This window comes from Diabrotica virgifera, chromosome 1 (genome assembly GCF_917563875.1).
Source record: "Diabrotica virgifera virgifera chromosome 1, PGI_DIABVI_V3a".
NCBI classification, from domain to species: domain Eukaryota; kingdom Metazoa; phylum Arthropoda; class Insecta; order Coleoptera; family Chrysomelidae; genus Diabrotica; species Diabrotica virgifera.
In genome coordinates this window covers 68,640,248-68,664,738 of record NC_065443.1, presented here as the reverse complement: position 1 = coordinate 68,664,738, position 24,491 = coordinate 68,640,248, and the positions used below count along the sequence as shown (strand labels likewise).

General features: G+C 32.7%; 1 protein-coding gene across 1 annotated transcript in view; it reads right to left on the bottom strand.

The window, feature by feature from the left end:
- LOC114335362 (elongator complex protein 2) overlaps positions 1-24,027 on the bottom strand; it is a 53,422-nt gene extending 29,395 nt beyond the window's left edge. Inside the window, exons 1-4 of the mRNA XM_028285590.2 lie at positions 23,754-24,027; positions 18,126-18,423; positions 13,684-13,908; positions 8,301-8,600 (exon numbers count right to left, since the gene is read on the bottom strand). Of these exons, the coding sequence (XP_028141391.2) occupies positions 8,301-8,600; positions 13,684-13,908; positions 18,126-18,423; positions 23,754-23,876 (946 nt within the window). The 5' untranslated portion in view covers positions 23,877-24,027. The remainder of the gene's footprint in view (positions 1-8,300; positions 8,601-13,683; positions 13,909-18,125; positions 18,424-23,753) is intronic.
- Positions 24,028-24,491: the final 464 nt, after the last annotated feature.

Genomic DNA, 24,491 nt, shown 5'->3' with positions numbered 1-24,491 from the left:
TCGGTTTCAGGCAACCCGATATTATACGGACCGTTTCATTTAGAGCCACGTCGACGTTCTTTGCGTGAGCAGAGTTTGCCCATACTGGTGCTCCAAACTCCGCGGCCGAAAAACATAATGCCAAGGCAGAAGTGCGGAGAGTGTGTGGTTGTGCTCCCCATTTTGTATTAGTTAGCTTGCGGATGATATTATTTCTGGCACTTACTTTCTTCTTAACATCTTGACAGTGGTATCGGTAAGACAGAGTTCTATCCAGACGGACGCCAAGGTATTTTGGCGTCTTGTTGTGTTCCAGCATCTGACCACGCCATTCCACCTCCAGCGACCTTCGGGCATGCTTGTTTCTCAGGTGGAAAGCACATACCTGGGTTTTTGTGGGATTGGGTTTCAGATGGTTTTTATCATAGTATAGAGCTAAGTCTCCCAGGGCATCTGTCAGCTTCACTTCGACTTCATTGAAGGTTCTTCCCTGAGCTGCCACCGCTGTATCATCAGCGTAAATAAATTGCCTTGTTTGTTGGTGTATGGGTTGGTCGTTGGTGTATATGTTGTATAGAAACGGCGCGAGGACACTTCCCTGTGGTAGCCCATTTTTTTGGTCCCTCCACCGACTGTTCTTGGACTGGAGCGTTACGTAGAAGCGTCTATTCTGGAGGAGACATTTCACTAACCTTGTTAGTCGGAAGTCCTTTGTAGTTTCGTAGAGTTTTGCGAGTAGCCGTTGATGGTTAACTGTATCATAGGCGGCAGTTAGGTCTATGAACGCTACTCCTGTTATTTCCTTCCGTTCAAAACCATCTTCAATATGTTGGGTGAGATTAAGAATTTGACTGCAGCAGCACTTTCCGGGTCTGAATCCTGCTTGTTCTGGAATAATTTTAGTCTCCACATATTCTGCGATCCGGTTCAGTATCATTCTTTCAAAGGCCTTGAAAAGGTGGCACAAGAGAGATACAGGTCTAAAACTCTTTGTATCCGCCGGATCCTTCCCTGGTTTTAAGAGGGCTACCACTCTAGCTTTTCTCCAGATTTTGGGGATTTGTAATGTACGGATGCAGCAATTCATCATTTTTACGAGCCACTCTACGGTTTTTAGTCCAAAGTTCTTTATTTGCTCTGTTCGTATGTCGTCCAGACCAAGTACAAGGTGCAGATTCGTGAATTGCAAAGTTTAATCGCAAAATTTGACTGACAAAATTTGAAATATAGATTTTAAATCAAATTCAAAAATAAAACATAAGTTTAACACAAAAAAGTTTTCTGGAAAGTTTTGGATCAAAATGTTTTATAGAAAACAAATGGTGCAACGTTTAACATCTACGTTATAAATCCCCAAAATAACGCTAATTTTTCGAGATACTGATCATTGGTGGTGAATGGCTAATTTTGGTCTTACTTTATGGTTTTGATGGTGCCGAAAACAAAAATCAAGTTTATTTTGAATTTTAGGTGGGAGAAAATTGTCAAAATCGCTATTTTGCCCTAAAAATAAAAAAAGTTAATCCACGTTTTTCTTAAAATTAAAAGTTGCACCATATTTTTTCTATAACACATCTAGACCTAAAACACCCCATAAAACTTCTTTGAACTCTATGGTTTAACATAAACGTAATCAAATAGATAAATTTTAAATTTTGTCACTTAATTTTTGCGATTTAACTCTGCAATTCACGAATCTGCACCTTTAATTTTTAAAAATTCATAACTTTTACAAAAAAAGACTTAAAGACTACAGTTACTTTCATAGTCTTCACAAAGGTAAGACATATGTGCCGTAGAAATTTTAGAAAAAAAATATTAAAATGGAACAGAGTTGTAGCGAGTTAAACGTAAAAATTCGTGACTTCACTTTTTTTTAAGACGTATAATGTCTATATTAAAAGTGGCGCAATGTTTGTTCTATTAAACATTTGTAACTAAAACTTTCCAGAAAACTTCTTTGTACTCTATGTTTTAACATAAACGTAATTAATAAGATAAATTTTAAATTTGGCCTCTTAACTTTTGCGATTAAACTTTGCAATTCAAGAATCTGTACCTTGTACTTTAAAAAATTTATAACATTTACTAGAATAAGACTAAAATCTTAAAGCAGATACGCAAAAATCTTAAATCTTAAACGCAAAAAACGTGATTTCACTTTTTTTTATTTCTATGGTAAAATTGCGATTTTGACAATATTCCTTCACCTAAAATTTAAAATAAATTTCATTTTCGTTTTCAGCACCATCAAAAACATAATCTAAGACCAAAATTAGCCATTCACCACACATGGTCAGTATCTCGAAAAATAACCGTTATATCGGGGATTTCTAATGTCGATAATAAAAATTGCACTATTTTTTTTTTCTATAAAACATTTTGATCAAACATTTTCCAGAAAACTTCTTTGTACTCTCTACTTTAACATAAACGTGATTAAAAGGCTAAATTTTAAATTTCGTCTAAAAACTTTGCAATGCACAAATCCGTACCTTTCCCTTTGAAAAATTCATAACCTTTATCAGAATAAGAATTAAAGCTTAAAGCAAGTACCGTTGTCTTCAGAAATGTTAGAGCTATATACTGTAAAAATTTCAGAAAAAAAAATAATAAAATTGAACAGAGTTGTAGCGAGGTAAACGCAAAAAAAAACGTGATTTTTTTTTATTTTTAGGTTAAAATTGCGATTTTGACAATGTTCCCCCACATAAAATTCAAAACAAACCTCATTTTCGTTTTCAGCACCCTCGAAAATATAAAGTATGAATAAAATTAGCCCTTCGGCCCTCCGTGGTCAGTACCTTGTCATTTTAGGGGTATCTCCCGCTCGCCTATAGGTTGTTCAATAAGTTTTGCGGTTCGATACGAAAAACACAACTTTATGACTTGAAATACACTTTATTATTTAGTATAGTCTCCCTGAACATCAATACACATATTCCAAGGAAATTTCAATTTATTAATTCCATCCCTGAAGGGAGAATCAGGAAGGGCTGCAAAATACGCTTCCAGAGCTGTTATATACTCACCATTTAATGAAAAACGGTTTCCACGCATACATTTTTTTAGGTATTGAAACAAATAGAAGTCGCTAGGAACGAAATCTGATTAATACTGTGGATGCTTACACAATTCGAACTTTAATTCATGGTTTTTAGCCATTGGTAAAATATTCATATAACACGGTACATTGTCCTGATAAAAAAGGATTTTTCTTTTGCAAACCGGGTCTTTTTTCATGATTTTTTTATTCAGCTGGTCTAAATGGTTACAATAATATCCAGAATTTATTATTTTATCAGTTTGCAAGTAATCCATAAAAAAATTCCTCTCACATCCCAAAAACTGATGCTAAAATCTTCTTGGTCGATTTCTGGATATAAACTCGTTTTGGAGCCGAAAAACCAGATTCTACCACCTTTAAACCTTTTGCTTTGATTCAGGATCATGGTGATAAACCAAGTATCATCCATTGTGATGAATTGATTCACAAAATCTACTTTATCCTTTCGAAAACGCCCTAAATATTGCTGAGAGAGTCGCATTCGAATGTGTTTGTGGTCCGTTGTCAGCAAATACGGCACCCATTGTGATCAAAGCTTTTTGAAACCCAATACTTTAGCCAAAATATTGTTTACGCTGCCGAATGAGATGCCTAGGGATTCTATTAAATCATTTTCAGTTACTCGACGAGTTTCCAATACCAGATCCTGTGTTTTTTCTACGATTTATGGTGGTCTTGCTGTTTTTGGGAGTCTTTGAAGTGGATCGTCTTCAAAGCTTGAACGACCACGTCTAAATTGAGCAACTCACTTTCTACAGTATTAATTGAAGGCGCGAAGAGTCCTTATACACTTTTAACATTCGTTCATAGATTCCCTTTGCCTTTAAACCTTCCAAAAATAAAAATTCAATGACTGCACGATAATACTGTAAAATCACTGTAAAAAATACTGTGACACATCGATACTAATGACTTCTAAAAAAATAATGAATTCACAGCTTGAAATAAAACTTTATATACGTTCATATGAAGAGTGTACCAACATAACAAAAAAAAAATTATGCTAGTAACAACTCCCTCTCATCAAACCGCAATACTTATTGAACCTAGTATGACCATTGTTTATACAGGGTGCGCCAAACCTCTGGTTTTCTTTGATTACGGCTAAACTATGAGATATACAAAAAAATGTTTATAACAAAACTAATGTGTATCAAAGAGGTCTATAATTTAAAATTATTTTCAATTATACAGGGTGAGTCAGAACGACGGTATGAACCAAAGTTGTATTTTTTTAAATGGAACACCCTATATATTAAATCATTTTTGAATATATTATTTAAAAATATGAAAAATTTGTATAAGGTCTTATAGGCCTAAAGTTAATAATGTTCGAAATATTTACATTTTTATTGAGAAAAATGGTAATATTTATAGGGTTGTGGATTATGTTTCCAAGGGAAATAAAAATTTAGGTGATAGATCAAAGTTTTTAAAATATAGTGTTATTTTTAAATAATTTAATATTTTTTACTTTTAGCCATAAAATATACAGTGTGATCACTATTTGCAAATACAAAATTTTCTCATTTTTTTAAATGGGACACCCTGTATATTAGTTTTGCGTTTTGTAGTAAATATTACAACCTTTCTTTTGGTATAAGGTTGTATGTACCTAGCATGTTTCGTTTTGTAGATATTTAAAAAAACTATAGATTTTACGTTTTTGCGGATTTTTTATTTAAAAATTTTTTTGCAAAAAAAATAATTATAATCTGGTTTTAGAAACATACACTAAAATATAAAATATGAAAATAAAAACGTAATTAAAGATTAAAATAAATCGTATGCTAGTACAATTCAATTGAATTTAATAACTTTAAATTATTTTACAAAAAATATTTTACCATATTAATGAATGCATAAATTAGTTACTAAATTAAATAAACAACCAAATTTTAAATCAACCGTAGTAATTCTTCTACCGCAGCAACTTTCCTGTACCAAATTAATTGTTAGTTATATTGTATTTACGAGTAAGATCAGTTAATAACTTTTTAATTTACCTACATCTTGAGAACGTATAAAGTATGCTTTGAAACAAATGAACGTTATGGAAGTATATTAAGAAGTAAATAGTATCTATGTACCTACTAGTGTCACAAAAGCTGGTAATAATTTCTAATGGTTTCGCCCAAAACAAATGTCATATCCAAAAATTTTTCGGTTAAAAAATTAAAATTTAAAATATAAAAAATTGTTACAAAAATTTCAACTACAAAAGTATTACCAGCTTTTGTGACACCAGTAAATACTATTTATATTAATAAATAATTTGGCTGATACATTTAACATTCAGCTGTTTTAAAGCATACTTTATAATAATTTTTATATTCTCAAGATGTATGATGTATGTAAGTAAATTTAAAAGGTAAATTAAAAGTTTAACTAAATACAATTTAACTAACAATTAATTTGGTACAGGAAAGTTGCTGTAGTAGAAAAATTACTACGGTTGATTTAAAATTTGGTTGTTTATTTAATTTAGTAACTAATTTATGCATTCATTAAAATGGTAAAATATTTTTTGTAAAATAATTTAAAGTTATTAAATTCAATTGAATTGTACTAGCATACGATTTATTTTAATCTTTAATTACGTTTTTATTTTCATATTTTATATTTTAGTGTATGTTTCTAAAACCAGATTATAATTATTTTTTTTGCAAAAAAATTTTTAAATAAAAAATCCGCAAAAACGTAAAATCTATAGTTTTTTTTAAAATATCTACAAAACGAAACATGCTAGGTACATACAACCTTATACCAAAAGAAAGGTTGTAATATTTACTACAAAATGCAGAACTAATATACAGGGTGTCCCATTTAAAAAAAATAGAAAATTTTGTATTTGCAAATAGTGATCACACTGTATATTTTATGGCTAAAGGTAAAAAATATTAAATTATTGAAAAATAACACTATATTTTAAAAATTTTGACTAATCACTTAAATTTTTATTTCTTTGGAAACATAATCCACAACCCTATAAATATTACCATTTTTTTCAATAAAAATGTAAATATTTCAAAAATTATTAACTTTAGGCCTATAAGACCTTATACAAATTTTTCATATTTTTAAATAATATATTCAAAAATGATTTAATATACAGGGTGTTCCATTTAAAAAAATACAACTTTAGTTCATACCGTCGTTCTGACTCACCTTGTATAATCAAAAATAATTTTAGAATATAGACCTCTTTGATACACATTAGTTTTGTTATAAACATTTTTTTGTATATCTCATAGTTTAGCCGTAATCAAAGAAAACCAGAGGTTTGGCGCACCCTGTATAGTAATAGTTGGTGATAGTAATAGATAAATTTGTTTGATTCTAATTGCGACAGTCACTAGATGTCACCACCATTTCTGTCAGGGTCGCAACGTCACGCGTAACTAAGATACATCCAAAATGAATAGACACCAAGTTGGATGCGATCCTATTCATAACACCCCAACTCGCATACACATTAAGAAAAATAAATAGATATATGGAAGAATATATTTAGAAATTAAATTAATGATGTTATGCTAAAATGTACAGTAGCATGACAGCATTAATAATTCAATTTCTAAATATATTCTTCCAGATATTTATTTTTCTTAATATGGGTGTTATGAATAGAATCGTATCCAACTTGGTGTCTATGTATTTTGGATGTATCTTAGTTACGCGTGACGTTGCACCCTGACAGAAATGGTGGTGACATCTGGTGACGGTCTCAATTGGAATCAAACAAATTTATCTATTGGGCTGACCAACTATTACTATATAAACAATGAAATGGCTGTTCAAAATTTACATACACTCATGATTATTGACTCGTTGAAGCCGTTTCAACTACAGCCCTTTCAAAAATAAGCACTTTGAACCGATGAAACTTACAGATCATATAAGTAATACATAAGTAAAGTGACTTATCAAGCGCTAATGATTAATTTCATTTGGGATGCTAATTAAGAGGTGATTTTTACCATTTTCAAGAATGAACTTTATTAAAAATCGGTACATATCTCAGCTAACAGAAGAACATATCAACTCCCTAAAGAGAATCAGTTGCACTAACGTTGCTCCAAACTTCAGGTAGATTGTATGAAATAAAAAATGTCATTTTATCACTGATAATTTAATGTTGTAAAGAGTTTTCCCACTATTGTTATGCATATTGTAATCGTTAATTTTGAATTTAAGTAAACTGTAATGTAAAATTGTCATGTGCGTTTTTTTATATTAATTTTCTCTCTACCTTTGCATGTTAAGTGGAAGTACTTTTCAGTTGTGCATTTAATTAAAATAGTTTTCAGATTTATAAGCTTTCCAACAAACATCTTGCATTGAAACTAATGTATAGATAAAAAGATATAACATGTTACTTAATTACCATTTTGACTATGATTATTTTTATTTTAAAATTTTCAGTTTCAATAGAGAGTTATCAAGTAACTCTATGAGAATACGGTAACGTTATAAATAACATGTAAAGTATACAGTAAAATAGCGTTAAAGTATTCTCCTAGGATTACTTGATAACTCTCTATTAACTGGATTTAAAAAAATCAATAACTATGTAGATGCCTAAAAACTTGAGAAATACGTCATTAACATTCAAAATATAAATTACCAACTTTTAAAATATTCTCAGTTAAAAGTATTTACAATACTGCTGTATGTTCAAAATATACTGCGAATATAATATCAAAACAATACACATAGTGCAGTCACTGAAGGTTTTTACACATAGTGCAGTCACTGAACCTCCATCGATTTTTATGAAAATTGGTGAGTAGTTACAGGATACCTCAAGGAACAAAGGTGACATGATGCCAACTTGCGCTTTTACCCTGGGGGTGGATGCCACCCATCTCAAAAAGAATTGAGCCTATTAAATGAGCCTTGAAAGGCGTATGTGGCACCCTCATCATTTTTGGTGGCGAATTTAGATTTCTCGTCCCAAAAAACCCAAGCTTACCAAATTTCGTGTTATTATCCCATGCCTGGTAGGAAATATTCAAAAATAAATAAAATAAAACTTTAACTTTGACACACTGTATTTCGGTTATTATCAACTTTCGTACTAAGGTAACTTAGCTTAAATCGAAATCGACCTATTTTAACCTCAGGAATCTCAGGTTAAGCTATGACCCATCCTTTACCAAAAACCCTGTATATAATCGTTCAGAAAAATCTAATTGTCGATTGTGTATTTCAAGACCATTCCTAATGAAAAACATGTCTCTAAATATCTTACCTCCAATTTCTCCTACTCTAATTTTTTCTAGCCATAATTCTGAAGTTTCGTCGTACTCCCAAATAATCATACTCTTATCAATGGATGCAGACAACAGTTGTTTACCATCTGGACTCCACTGTACAGAATAAATCCAGCCTTCGTGGCCAGATATTACGGATTCCAGGTATACGTTGAAGGTGTCGGATTTTGTTCGTAACCGGGCATTTTCAAGAACTTCTATACCTAGGTTTTTTGTAGATATACGCCAAAGCCGGATGAAGGCGTCTTGTGATGATGATGCCAAAATTAAGTCATCGCCTATAATTATTATATTCATTTTAAAAATAATTATTATTATAAAGGGCCGGTTGTTCGAACGCTAATCAACAATGATCACTATCAAATATTTAATTACTGTCACCAAAACTGTCAATGTCAACTTTCACTGGGTTGCTGAAAACATAATTGATTAACATTATGAGATTAGTTAATCAATTAACATAACAATTATTAACATAATTGATTAAGTAATTTCATATTATGTTTTCAGCAAACCAAACAAAGTTGACATTGACAGTTGGTGAGAGTAATTAAATATTTGATAATGATAATTGTTGATTAGCGTTCAAACAACCGGCCCTAAGAAATCTTTTTGTATTCAATTCGTCACAGGAATAACTGCTTTATTAAAACAGGAAGTACGACAAAAGGAAAAGTATTAAATGAATAGTTACATAGAAAAATTACTTCAGAAAAAAAACTTAAATACACTTCTTCAAGAAATTAACGCACCACCTTAAAAATGGGTCATTATTAATGTCTCGAATTTAGTAAACCTATTGTCCGATTTAAGTTATTTTTTAATATGTTATAGCCTGATTATTTAACAATATTGCTGTAATAATATTGTTGCTAGACAGGTAAACTGTCATTGTATACCGGGTGTACCAATCATACTGTGATTTTTTTCTCAAAGTTCGCGTCACCCTGTTGAATATGCTAGCATTTATAAAATACTGAAATTAAAACCCAACTATAGCCATATTATGTTTTCTTAATATTCTGTTTTTTCTTATTCATTCGCTCATGTTGGATAATAAAAAAGTTAGGTAGGTACTTGCCTTGTTTTTCGTCAATACAGTGTCTTTAAATAAGTATGGCAATCTTTAAGGGGTAGTGATGTTGATTATAGTTACTTTCCAGTATTCGTTACAAATCGTTACTTTTGTATAAAGTAATCATTTACAGTAATCGTAACTTTGATCACTATGATTACTTTTGTATTTGAGTACCGATAATCATATCGAGAATCAAATTTCTCAGTAGGTAGGTATTTTGTATAGGTATTCCGATATAACAACGACCTTCACCGATCTGTTTAAGGGATAAAAATTATTTGATTACTATGATTACTTTTGTTACTTTTGTATTTGAGTACCGGTAATCATATCGAGAATCGTATTTCTCAGTACGTAGGTATGTATAGGTATTCCGATATAACAACGACTTTCACCAACCTGTTTAAGAGATAAAAATGATTTGATTACTATGATTACTTTTGTATTTGAGCACCGGTAATCATATCGAGAATCGTATTTCTCAGTAGATAGGTATTTTGTATAGGTATTCCGATATAATAACGACCTTCACGAAGTACAAAGTAATGAAAGTAATCAAAGTAGATACAATAGTCGTTACTCGCTCTGATACGATTGGTACGAAGTAACGAAGTAATCAGAGTAATCAGTAACGATTTGCCTCTCTGTATAGTAATCGTTACTTTCGATATTCGTAAGTAACGAGTACGTTGTAACGAATAGTTACTTTTTCAGCATCACTAATAAGGGATAATTCTGTATGAAAAAATAATGACAGTGTGCTTGATAAACGTATGTCCGGAAATGCTTCGTTTCCGAGGTAGGGGTGTTGAAAATTTTTTAACCAACTACCGATTTATTTATTGCTCTAAAACCAGTTAAGATATGCAAATGAAATTTGGTGGGTTTTAAGAGGCATTTATTGCGCATTTTTTATATACATACAATTAGGAGTTTAATATTTATCATTGGCGCGCATACGGGTAATATGACCCTTATGTGCACCAATGGTGAACATAAAATTATTAATTGTATTTCAAAAAATGCACAGAACTACCTCTTAAAACCCATCAAATTTCAATTTCTTATCAACCGGTTTTAGAGCAATAAATAAATCGTCAGTTTTTAAGAAAAATTTTAACACCCCCTATCCCGGAAACGAAGTACTTGCGAACATACGTTTATACAAAACGTATGTCCGCAAACAGGAGACTATAGTTGGGTTTTAATTTGAGTATTTTATAAATGCTAGATTATCCACAGGGTGACGGGAGCTTTGAGAAAAAAATCACAGTTTTATTGGTACGCTCGGTATACAATGACAATTTACCTGTCTAGCAACAATATTATTACAGCGATACTGTTAAAGAGTAAGGCTATACCTAACACGTTAAAAAAATCACTGAAATCGGACAACAGGTTTAGGAAGTTCGAGACATTAAAAATGGCCAGTTTTTACCAAATTATACGAGGTTATTATTATACTTATCACCAAATTATACGAAGTTACCTTTGGAATGGTTATTTGACATCCAAGTCATTTAACCGTGGCAACCAACTTAGTCGAAGTAGGTACACTTGTACAAGTCCACTTAGTCCAAGTTGGAACCCAAGCATTATTGGATCGTGTCAACCCGCTTTAAGTCTTGTTCTTCTTCTTCTTAAGGTGCCGAGACCGCCTGTAGATCGTTGGCTCTCATGTTGACTCGCATATTAACAATCATTGTTTTATTTACAGCCGCACGAAATAGTTCAGTGCTAATTTTACCAAACCATTGGCGCAGGTTTTTAAGCCAAGAAGTTTTACTGCGGCCCACACTTCTTTTTCCCATTATTTTATCTTACATGACAAGGTGACGCATTATATGACTCAAGTATTCCAATTTACGCCTCTTAACCGTGTTCACTACTTTACAAATTTTATTCAAACGTTGCAAAACCCTTTCGTTTGTGACTCTTTCTACCCAACCGAGCTTCTAGGTTCTTCAAAATCGATTCTCTCAGGGTCCATGCTTCAACCCTGTAAATTAGTACTGGGAATACATAACGTCGAACCATTCTTATGCGAAATTCCAAATCTAGATCACGACTGCAAAGGATTTTCCTTAATTGCATAAAACTTGTTCTTGTTTTGGCAATTCTAATTTTTTTTCTGTACTAGGGTTCCAGCTTTCATTAATATGAGTACCCAGATATACAAGATAACTTTTGCGTTCAATTGATTCATTACCAATTGTTACGTTATAGATATTTTAACAAACAATAAACTTTGTTTTTCTTGCATTGAGTTTGAGTCCATATTATCGCACAGATCGTCACCATTCGGTTCAATAACGCTTGAAGATGTTCAATTGATCATGTCACTAACAAGGTGTCATCTGCATCTGATATTGTGCATAAACACGCCATTAATGATTATGCCCTCTTTTGCATTTTCCAACACTTCATTTAAGATTGTTTCAGCGTAAAGATTAAACAACAGTGGTGACAATATTCAGCCTTGTCGCACACCACGCTTGATTTTTACTTCTTCAGAGCACTGATTTCCAACCCTAACACATGCAGCCTGGCCCCAATACAAATTTGCGATAATTCTAATGTTCTTACCGTCCAGACCGGAAGTCTTGAATACGTAGCATTTTTTCATGGCGAACTTTATCAAAAGCCTTTTAAAAATCAATCGCGCACATGTAAACGTCATGATTTACATGATTGATTAATTTCATGATTTAGTCTCCATTAATGCTTAATTTTTTGTACATACAAAATGTTTTGTATGAAGTACACTCTACGTATACAGTGTGTCCATAAAGTATCACATAAATTCATTATCAACTAATTAAACAACATTATAAAAAATTCCCAAAACAGATCGATTTTTATTTTTAAATTACGATTTTTTGCCATATATATATCATACTCATGACGTCATCCATCTGAGCCTGATGACGTAATCGATGATTTTTTTAAATGAGAGTAGGGGTAATGTGATAGCTCAAGTGAAAGGCTGTTCAATTCTATATTCAGTAATATACATATTAACATAATTATTTATACAAGGTGGCCAAAAATACAAGTACAGTGGAACCTCGATATGTCGGCCCCCGACAACCCGAAAGTCCGGCTTACCCGGACCGATTTTCATCGGACAAACATTTCAAGAATAAAAATGTATGTATTATGTTAAAACATTTTATCTGCAGCCGCTTCTGGAATGTCTTAAAAATATCGAATTTCATTGATAATCATAATATTATAATATTTGAGAGATAATGGGTTCTGTGTAATTTGAACTATATGATAGTAAAAATGACTCATGCACACGGCGGCAGCAGAGCGACGTTCATTATCGCAAACAACAGGCACCTGTTATTCCTATATTTATTTTCAACTGTCTTTTAAAAAATTGTTTTTTAAACAATGGTCTTTTAAACAATGAAAGAGTCACTGTTCTTAAATTACATAACATCATTCCGATGGCAGACCAGACGAAATTGACACAACCAAACTGACTGAGTTTTTTTATCTAGAAATGAATAATACCCTATATTGTCTATATACTAAACTCTATACAACTATAGGTAACTGTGCATATATATTTCATATTCTTTTGCTTATAAGGGACTTTATCTATAAGTATACCGTATTTTGTTAATTTTTACCATGCTCTCCGGCTAACCCGGATTTTCGATAACCCGGATCGGCCGCGGTCCCGATTAATCCGAGTTATCGAGGTTCCACTGTACAAGGTTTTTTTTTAAATAAATTAATTGACATAAAAAGAAGAATGTATGTAATTTATTTAATTCTAAATACATTTTACTACTGTCAGAAAACAGAAAAAGGTCAAACAGGTGGGTGACACTTGAATTTAAACAAAAAACAATATTGATTTGTCAAATAAACATGTTTTCCTGTTTTTTCGACAACAGTAAATCGTATATTGAATTAAATAAATTACATACATTCTTCAATTAATTTAATTTAAAAAAAAAATGTTTTTGGACACCCCGTATAAATAATTATGTTAATGTTTATATTACTGAATACAGAATTGAATACTCTTTCAAATGAGCTATCACATGACCCCTATTCCCATTAAAAAAATCATTGATTACTTCATCACGCCCAGATGAATGACGTTACTAGTATGATGCATATGTAGAAAAATCGTAATTTAAAAATAAAAATTTACCTGTTTTGGGAATTTTTAATAATGTTGTTTATTTAGCTAATAATTAATTTATGCGTTACTTTATGGACGCACCGTAGAATTAATACAGATTAATAAAATAAATATTTACCATCTCTAGTAAAATCCAATCCTCTTACCCAATCTTCATGACCTGCCAGCTTGGTAGCTTCTTCAAAATGTAAATTGTCCGATTGGCTTTGAGAAAAAATATGAATTTTGGAATCATCTAGGGCACATGCTAATAACAATTCATCACTATTTGGTAAATATGTTAATCTCAGACTTAATCCTATATGGAATCCAAAATTGAGTGTTTGATTTAATACAAAGTCACCTGAAATTAAATGAAATGTTGAAGTAAGTACAAGATGATTGATTAGTGTGCTAACGCTCAATAGATCCTCTATAGTAATAAATAGCAATAAAAGTTAATAATAAAAATTGTAGCCAACTTGATCTTCACATTACAAAATTAGTTGGAATGTTACAGGATGTTCGATAACATAGTGGCAGACCAAATTTTATGTTTATTTAAACGGAACACCCTATATTTTATTTTATATTTGAAATCTTCTTAACTTCCTTATCACAAAAATATAAAGGTTTGCTATGTTATACAGGGTATTTATAAAGTTATAACCGTAGTTGCCCTACCCAAAGAGGACGCATATGACCGGTACTAGAAATTCGCAATTTATGAAATCGATTTATCTCTGGAAGATAAATAGACGTACCAGTTTTCGTTTTTTTAAATAGAAGTCTTCTAGAGGTATTTAAAAAGAAACTAATTAAAAGATAACATCTTCAAAGAACTCCAGCTCCCTTAGGAAGCATTTTCGGAGTAGGTGATTTGGGTTAAACCAAACCTTAATATTTTGAGCCCACAAATCTACAGTTACAATATACAAACTACAAAGGTCAATTATTAATGAAACGCCCTGTATTGTTTTGTTTTATTTCATTATCTTTTATTTTTTAATAATATTGACGATTTATGTAATTTCAGTAAACTGTAGGTATTGGTTGTTGTTTTTTTCCTACTCTTTGTAAGCTTTGTCCATAAAATAATTGTAAAATTTTCAGTGACAGTGACAATACAGCATATTATTTCTATTCTATTCTATACAAGCGTTTTTTACTTTTTTGTTGAACATTTTTTTAGCACTATGCCATATCAGTGTTGAAAAAGAGCCCCACAACAAACTTTGATATGGGGCCCCTGTGGGGCTAGCTACGCCACTGATCATAGGTATAATCCATCTCCTGTATACTAGAGAAGTCCCCTGTAGTCCTGTAGATATAATACAAACTATTGAAAACATCTACCAAAACAACAAAATGGAAGTCAGAATAGATGGATAACTTACAGAATATCTTACTCCCTCTCTTCAGTCCTGACCCCCCGGAGGGAATGTAGTGGTCGACGTGATGTCGTGTATTGTCCGTCTCCAAAGATCTCTGTCTCTGGTCATTTCTTTCAACTCATGCATAGGTCTTTTGCATATTCCTGTAATCTGATCGATCCATCTTGTTGGGGATCTTCCTCGTGATCTTCGGCCTTCCACCTTTCCTTGTATAATGAGTCTTTTCATGTTTTCTGTGTTGATTCTCATAACATGTCCAAAGTATTTTAATTGTTGGAGATGGACTTTACTGGAGAGCCGTTGGCTAACTTTTAGCTCTCTTAAAATCGAATTATTTGTTCTATGGTCGGTCCAAGGAATTCGTAGCATTCGTCTCCAACAGAACATTTCAGTGGCGTCTATCTTTCTTCTTTCCGAATTTCTCAGGGTCCAAGATTCACATCCGTAAGTGAGTATTGGGAATATTAAGCAGTTGATCAACCTCATCTTTAACGCTCTTGAAATTTGACAGTCCTTCCATATTGTGGTCATTTTTGCTGTGGCGACATTTGCTAGATCACATCTACGTTTTATTTCTTCCTGTAGTGACCCTGTGTTTGTGATTAATGATCCCAGATATAAGTATGAGCTCACAACCTCAAACCGATCAATTGTGGTTATATGTGGATGATTGTTATGTAGTCTATCCACTATCATAATCTTTGTCTTTGATATGTTTAATTGCAGACCAAATATTTGACTTTCGTTTTCAACCAGTCGTATAAGATCAATCAGCTCTGCTTGACTATTTGCAAGAAGGGCTGTGTCATCTGTGAAACGTAGGTTGTTTATTTTATGACCATTTATTGAGATGCCTTTTTCCCATCCTTCAAGTGCTCTTTTCATAATATGCTCTCCATATATATTGAATAATTGTGGCGATAGTATACATCCCTGTCTGACACCCCGTTCTGGATGAAATTCGTTTGAAAGTGTGTCAAGCACTTTAACTGATCCAGTAGTGTGTTCGTATAGTTCAGTTATAAGCGAAATAAGGTGTTGGGGTACGCCCACTTCTTTTAATATTTGCCACAAGTGTCTCCACTTGACCCTGTCGAACGCCTTACGATAATCCATAAAGCATATGTACAGTGGAATATTGAATTCTCTAGATTTTTCGACTATCTGTCTTATATTTAACAGGTGTTCTCTAGTACCTCTACCTTTGTTAAATCCAGTTTGCTCTTGTGGAATTTCTCTTTGAAGGAATGTTTTTAGTCTCTCGTTGATTATATGTAGCATTATTTTACTGGCATGTGATATAAGAGAAATAGTTCTATAATTGTCGCATTTATGGAAGCTGCCTTTTTTATGAATTGTGGTTATTGTAGATTTTGTCCAGTCTTCAGGCCATTGTTTTGAATGCCATATTTGATTACAGAGTAGATGAAGTAATTTTACGCCAGTTTCTTCTGTGGCTTTGAGCATTTCTGTTGTTATCATATTTGGACCTGGTGCTTTATTATATTTGAGCTTACTGATCGCGAGTCTTACTTCATTTTCAAGTATATCAGGTTCTTCTTCCACCTCGTCAGAGATTTGGTTAACAGGTTCTTGGCGTTGATCATCTTTATATAAGTCCCTGCAATACGATCTCCATGTCTCTGCTATATCTTCTCTGTTTGTTCTCAGAGTTCCAGTGTTGTCATCAATGGCCCAAGTTCTGGCTTTAAAGTCTCTTGTTAAGTAGCGTATTTTTCTAAATAGATCTCTCGGCTGATTATTCTGATCATGTCTCTCAATTTCTTTGCGTATACCTTGGTAGTACTGGTTTTTGTCTGTCTTGCATCTTCGTTTTATTTCTCTGTTGAGGTTTCTTAAACTAGCTTTTTCCCTTTCACTATGCACGTCACTTTGACAAAGATTTCTTCTATTCTCAATGATTTGAAAGGTTTCATCTGTTATCCAGTGTTTCCGTTTCACAGGATTATTTATCTTTGGATGATCAATTGGTGTTGTTACACAATGTTTAAAAGTCTCCCATATTTCTTGTGATGTTCCGTTACGAATAGAGGGCATTATTTTATGTACTTCCTGGAGAAGGTCGTCCTTCTTTCTGAGTTCTATCCTATTTGTCTCTTTTCGTTTGTTGGGCGCTTTAAGTTTAAGCTTTACTTTAGCTACGAGTAGAGTATGATAGTATCCGCATATCGCCCCTGGATATGATCTGACTGTTTGAATTGACGATCTCCAGCGAATATTGGTAAGGATGTAATCTATTTGATTTCTAGACCTATCTCCAGGACTTTTCCAACTATAAAGTCGATGTACATGGTGTTTAAATCGAGTATTCATGATAGAATAATTGTTTGTTTGGAACTCGATTAAACGGAAGCTCTTTATTTGGTATGTTGGCGATTGCCGTTTCCAGTTTTTCGTAGAACTCCTCGATCTTTATGTCATCTGATGTGCTGGTTGGCGCAATAACTTGTATGATATTAAGTTTATGTGGTTTGCCTTCCAGTTTAAGGAGAACTATCCTATCGCTCACAACTTTAAATTCGACGACAGACTTTTGTAATCTTGGTGAGATCAGAATGGCAACACCAACACCTGTATAGTTCTGGGTCTCAGCACCAGAGAAGTAAATATAATTGCCATTATGTGTTCTGAAATGGCCCTCACCTAACCAATGAGTTTCAGCTAGTCCAGAGATTTCTATATTGTATCTTGCTAGCTCGTTTTCAATAATTGCTAGCTTACCTGTGATCGTTTTTAGCCCTTGTACGTTCCATGTACCGACCTTCAATATCTATCTGAGTTTCAGTTTTTCTTTTTGCAGACCAGTAGCTGAATTTCCACACGATGCCGGGTCATTAACATTTGCGTGGCCGGTGGCCAATTTTGCACTACTTGACCCGGACTCAAGGTAGCGCCGGTCGTCAACCGGGCTGCGTGACAACATCCGAGGCATTTCATTCGACATCACGCATAACTTTCTTGGGAATGATTATGCAATGGTTTCCCCTGCCCTATTGCATCGCAGTATCACAACCTTTCTGCTGGTACAGCTCCGCTTGTGAAAATCCAATGATAAGCCGGTTCAGAATATCTTACTACACGATAGGAAATTAAAATCATTAAAAAATAATCGAGAGGAAAAGTAGCACTTAGCTCCCTTGTTATACAAATAGCTATTGTTTCTTACCTTGATAATTTTGTCTTAACCATATTTTGGCAGTTTGATCCATAGATACACTTACTACAACAGCACTGCTATCATCTCTGTAGAGGCCATCTACAATATTGACATTGGAGCTGTGGCCTTTCAGTACTTCTGGCTGATATATATCACCAATTGAAGTCCAAATACATATCGTCCCATCAGTAGATCCAGAAATAATTTCATTTTCTTTAGTATTATTTTTTCCTCTTAACCATTTTACAGAATTTACACGTTTTGTGTGCTTGATTAAAACATGGGTAACTTTTCCTCCACTTCCATACTAAAACATTTAAACACATAGTTTCAAAAGTTATGCATCACCTAAAATTATGTTCGTTTTCATGGTTGATTTTTTCGTTAACAGCTCAAAGGATTCCGCTAATTTTCTTATTATTTTCTATTTTTCTCTATACTCTGGGCTAATTAGCAAAATACAAGGAAAAGTTATTTACCAGCAATTTTATTGCTGGAATCGAATATTATGAGTCTATATATTAATAATATAGGTATGCAAAGTCCGCAGATGGTGTGCTACTTTTTTTATAAACAAAATGGCGTTCGAAAATCGTGTTTTTTCAATTTTTGCTCTATAACTCCAAAGATTTTAACTTTACACCAAAAACAACCAAATAAAAATTCACCATAATTAAATTCTGCATAGAAACGTGTTTTTCCCGATTTACTTCGACGAAAATTTTCCCCGCAAAATGCGGGCTTTTCCAACAAAATCTTTAATTTTTACCTAAAATTTTAGATAAGTAATTGTTTATCAATAATTAAATAACTTGGTAATATAAAAGCTCTTTTCGCATAAATTATAATTCCAGAAGCCGATGGAAATTGAATGAACAGTTTAGCAACAATTGAGTTGTTAATTTAAAAAGTAGGGTCGCTATAATAACAACAATAATTACGATACATAAGAATAACTATGATTTTTGTATAAAAAGACACTGTACCTATCTAATGTAGTTTACTAAAAACTATCGATATTACGAGTGACAATTGCCAAAAATAGCAAAATTACAATCAAAAATTAGGTTGGAGAAAATGTAATCTCAAGGTTCAAAATCGGTACTTGGTCTACATTAGAAACTTGAACAAGTCCAAAATAGTTTCTTCCGTTACATTGCTTTTAAGCTTCATACCTATCAAGATTACACTGTATGGCAGCATCAACTGCAGGTCCCCTCTCTTGCAAGCCGGAGAAAACAAAGGGACCATTTGCTATTATTCAAGATCTTAAATGGCATATGCAGTTGTTCTCAACTACTTAATAAGATCGCACTGTTTGTACCACCTCGCACCACTAGACAAGTGCGAACATTTTATGTACCATTCCATATAGGTTTAATTATTCACTTTTTTCGTTCGTATCCAGAGTCTTGAATTTAGCAAACTCCCTTTACAATTTACAACTGTTCGACAACTCCATCAGTCGTTTTAAAAGAAATTTACATGGGGTCAATATTTGAGTGAAACGTCTGTAATTTGTTAACTTGTTTTTATGATATTATTTTTTATTACATATTTACTTCTACATTATATTTGTATTTCTTTATGTCTGTTTTTTATATTATATTATGTTATTGTTTTTATCTTTACACTATGTATTTATGTAATACTTTATGTTCAATTAAAAAAAATAATGTATTTTTATAGAATTGGGCTTGCCCGTAAAATAAATAAATAAATAAATATTCAACGTAGAATGAAGTAAACACTTCTGTTGTATATAGGTATATTATAAATTTATTAAAAAATTTTTTTAAAATTCATCCACAAGGGAGTGGTTGTACAAAACGTTTTCGGTCAAACTGACCATCCTCAGTGTAAACGTCCAGTGTACAAGTAATTGAAACTAGCCACTTGAATAGGTGTAAAACCTCAAAATAACATTATTGCTACATTATGAGCTGTATAGTAATCGACAATACAGCTCATAATGTAGCAATAATGTTATTTTGAGGTTTTACACCTATTCAAGTGGCTAGTTTCAATTACTTGTACACTGGACGTTTACACTGAGGATGGTCAGTTTGACCGAAAACGTTTTGTACAACCACTCCCTTGTGGATGAATTTTAAAAAAATTTTTTAATAAATTTATAATATACCTATATACAACAGAAGTGTTTACTTCATTCTACGTTGTCTTAACAAAGGTATACAGCCAACTACAGGGTTTACCCTTTTAAAGTTTTAAATAAATATTCACCCTGATCTAGATTTTTTTTTCAACGAAGGCTGAATTCATTTTGGGCCTCAGGCGTATGTTTATTTGAGTGGTTGTGGAATAGATATATACAGAGAGAGTCTGTAATTTGGAATAAATTAAAAATCTCAAATATTAATTGTTTAATGTTGTTCTGAAGCTATTTCCTTGTGGCATTTTTATAATTACGTATTTTTTATATATTGAACGATAAATATATAAAATATATAAATATATAAGGAACGCAACTCATAAATATTGGCGATATCATTTTAAAGTCTTCTACTTTAAAATGTATAATATACGTCTGAATTGCCAATATAAATGAGTCAGATTAAATAAATTATTAGAAGAATTTTTTTACTTAGCAACAACATGTTTGTTTTATTTTAACAGTATTTTGTATTTTGACAACGAAACCCGATTTGGGCTTCGAAACGTTAATAAATTCATTTTTTAGTAAAATTGTGGCTTATTTCCCATAAAAAATACGTAATTAATTGTTTTTTTTTTGGAAAATTCTCAGACCCGTCGATTAGTATTTCAAATTGTCCTTTTTGACATACAACAATAATGTATACAGGGTGTCCCAATTTAGAGATATGACGTCATCGTTGTTTATCTTAAATGGCAACACTGTCATTTTGATAGCTATTTTAATAGGGTGTGTAAAGTTATACACAACTGCAAAATATCAAATTTTTATTCTCTACTATTAACAAGATAATAGAAAATAACAAAGTATGTAATTGTTTTTTGAAAAATGCTCAGACCCGTCGATTAGTATTTCAAATTGTCCTTTTTGACATACAATAATAATGTATACAGGGTGTCCCAATTTAGAGATATAACATCATTGTTGATTTTCTTAAACAGCAACACTGTCATTTTGATAGCTATTTTGATAAGGTTTGTAAAGTTATATAAAACTGCAAAATTTCAAATTTTTATTGCCTACCATTTACAACATAATAAAAAAGAACCAAGTTATGAAAACAAGTAATCAAATAATAATTGAATTTAATTATTTCAAATAAGCAAATGCTCATAACGTTGCCCACTGACAATTTGATAATAATTGAGGGCAACATTATGAGTACGAGTATTTGCTTAATTGAAATAATTAAATTAAATTATTATTTAATTACTTGTTTTTCATAACTGCAGTTATTTTTTATTATCTTGTAAATGATAGGGAATAAAAATTTTAAATTTTGCAGTTGTGTATAACTTTACACACCCTATCAAAATAGCTATCAAAATGACAGTGTTGCCATTTAAGAAAATTAACGATGACGTCATATCTCTAAACTGGGACACCCTGTATACATTATTATTGTATGTCAAAAAGGACAATTTGCAATACTAATCGACGGGTCTGAGCATTTTTCAAAAAAACAATTAGTATTTGAGATACTGAATTTATTCCAAATTACAGACTCTCTCTGTATAATACTACAGCACTACACGCCTTACAGTCCCTTGGCCTGTGGAATAGATAGTCATTGTAAATCTGAATTAAGTTATTTGTGATATTTATATTTTATTGTATTATTATAACTGTTTTATTGTATTTTAATTATTGATACACGATACACATAAGTATATTGAAATAAATTATAAACTTGTAATCCTATTGAGCAGCAGCCCGTTGAAAATAAATAAATAAATCAAAATTTTCGCGAAAACTGGAAACGTACAGATCCTACTGAATATGAGAAAAAAGCTTTATTCACGATGCAGCAAAGAAGAGGTCTACAGCAGTGCAAAAATAGCAGGCAAACGCAGTCCAGGGCAAAGAAGAACCTCATGGTTGAAGAACTTGCGAGATTGGTATGGTGTTGAGACAAGCATGCTATTCAGGGTGGCAGTGAATAAAATTAAGATAGCTATGATGGTAACCAACGTTCTGAAAGGTCATGGTACATGAAGAAGAAGTATGATGGCCAAGATAAAATAATCGTATATGCTAGTCGAACCCTTACACTGGCCGAGACAAAATATTCCACAATGGAAAAAGAATGTCTATCCATCGTATATGGGATAAAGCAAATAAAGCCACACATAGAAGGGTACAATTTTAAGGTCATATTAGACCACCAGTCCCTCAAATAGCTGAAGAACCTCAAAAACCCGTCAGGCTGGTTAGCCAGATGGAGTTTAAAACTGCAACAGTAAGATTTCGAGGTGATATATAAAAAGGGAGTCTTCAACAAGGTAGCAGATGCTTTATCACGGCAGCCACAAGAAAACCATAACAAAGAACCAGAGCTGGAGTTATAAGCATCGGCGCTAGAATCATGCAGTTGGTACGATGATTTATATAGGAATGTATGCAGACAATTTCCTGGATTTACAGATATCAAACTAGAAACTATATAAACACATCTGGTGCAGACGCAATTTAGCTGACCAAGAATTTAATAACCCATGGAAATTATAAGTACCAAGATATAAAAGGAATGAGATTTTGGAGGAAAATCATGACTCGACCACAGCAGGCCATTTAGGAATTGCAAAAACAATTTGCCGAATAGTGCAAAAATACTATTGGCCTTTTTCTTCTTAAAAGTGCTTATCCGTTCTGGATGTTGGTGATCATGATGGCTATCTTGACTTTGTTGACCGCAGAGTGGAACAATTCAGTGTTCCCACTACTGGCCTAAGATGTTCAAACAAATTGCAGACTACATTAGAACCTGTATGAAGTACCTCCAGTATAGTGCTGAACTGTCTCAAATGCAACCAGCCTGGAAAATACAACTGTCCTCTGTAGAAAAGCCTTGGCATACTGTCTCAGTTGATTTAATAGGACCATTCCCAAAAGATCTAGAAAGGGGTACATTTATCTACATCATCGACATTCTGCAATCAAAAGTAATCATGCAATTTGGTATCCCTAAGAAAATCATCTCGGACAATGGCGTGCAGTTTACAAGCAGCAGTTTTAAGGCATTCATAAAGTCCTACAACACAAATCACATTCTGACACCACTGCACTCACCTCAATGCAATCGAGTAGAATAAACGAACAAGGTATTGAAAACAATGATAGCTACTTACGTGGAGGATAACCATAAAGACTGGGACAAATTCATACCAGAATGGTTGAGTGGTTTTGTAGGTATGGTGGTAATGGAATTAATTTCGGGGTTTGCCCAAAGGTTTTGGTCAAACCGATGATAAACTAGTCATACCGCGAAGAGACTGCACTTCGACTTTTGACTATAACATATATACGGCTACAGGAAGTTAGTCTGTGTCTGATCTTATTTAACTGGTAATTAAAACTATACAAAATATGGTTTAAATTAACAGCAAAAAAATTTAAGTGATTTATAATAAGACAGTATAACTCTTTCCATTATAGAGCCTTAAATATTTAAATATACTTACATTGGGATCATAAACCATCACAGAATTGCAGGATCCATAGCATATTAAATCATTTTTAGCCCAGTCGACAACGGTTGGAACTTGGTTAGAATTACTGGACGTATAAATAACTTCAGATTTCATATTTTATAACAATGTTTTAAGACTATAACTTTTTAAACATATATCTATATTTTTTTATTGTGATTCCAGTTTGAAATTTCTATAATAAACAACATAACCTATAATAATCACGCCGCAGTGTGTCATCTGTCGATGTGCAGCACAGAAATAGAAAGAATTTTAAGCTTTTTGGTGGGAGCAGTTCCCGATGGAGCCGTAAAGGCCGCGTCTCACCATCAAATAATTTGATCAAACTTGACGTACTTGAGGAAGTACGTCAAAGTGACGTCACAATTGCAGTTTTTTTGAAATTCTAAAAATCTGGGCCCGGATTACGTACACTCGATACGCATCGTATCCGCCATGTTTTACCGTAGCGCCTTATGGGAAAACATGGCGGATACGATTCGTATCGAGTGTTCGTAATCCGGGCCCTGTGCTCTCACTATCAGTCTAGTTTGATCAAATTTTTTGTATAGGGCTTTTCATTCAGTCATTTGTTTCGAGCTTCTGTCATGTGTCACATAATATTAATATATCTACGTCATACGTTATTGGTATATAACAATGATACAAATCAGAGACGTATGACGTAGATATATTAATATTATGTGACACCTGACACAAGCTCGAAAC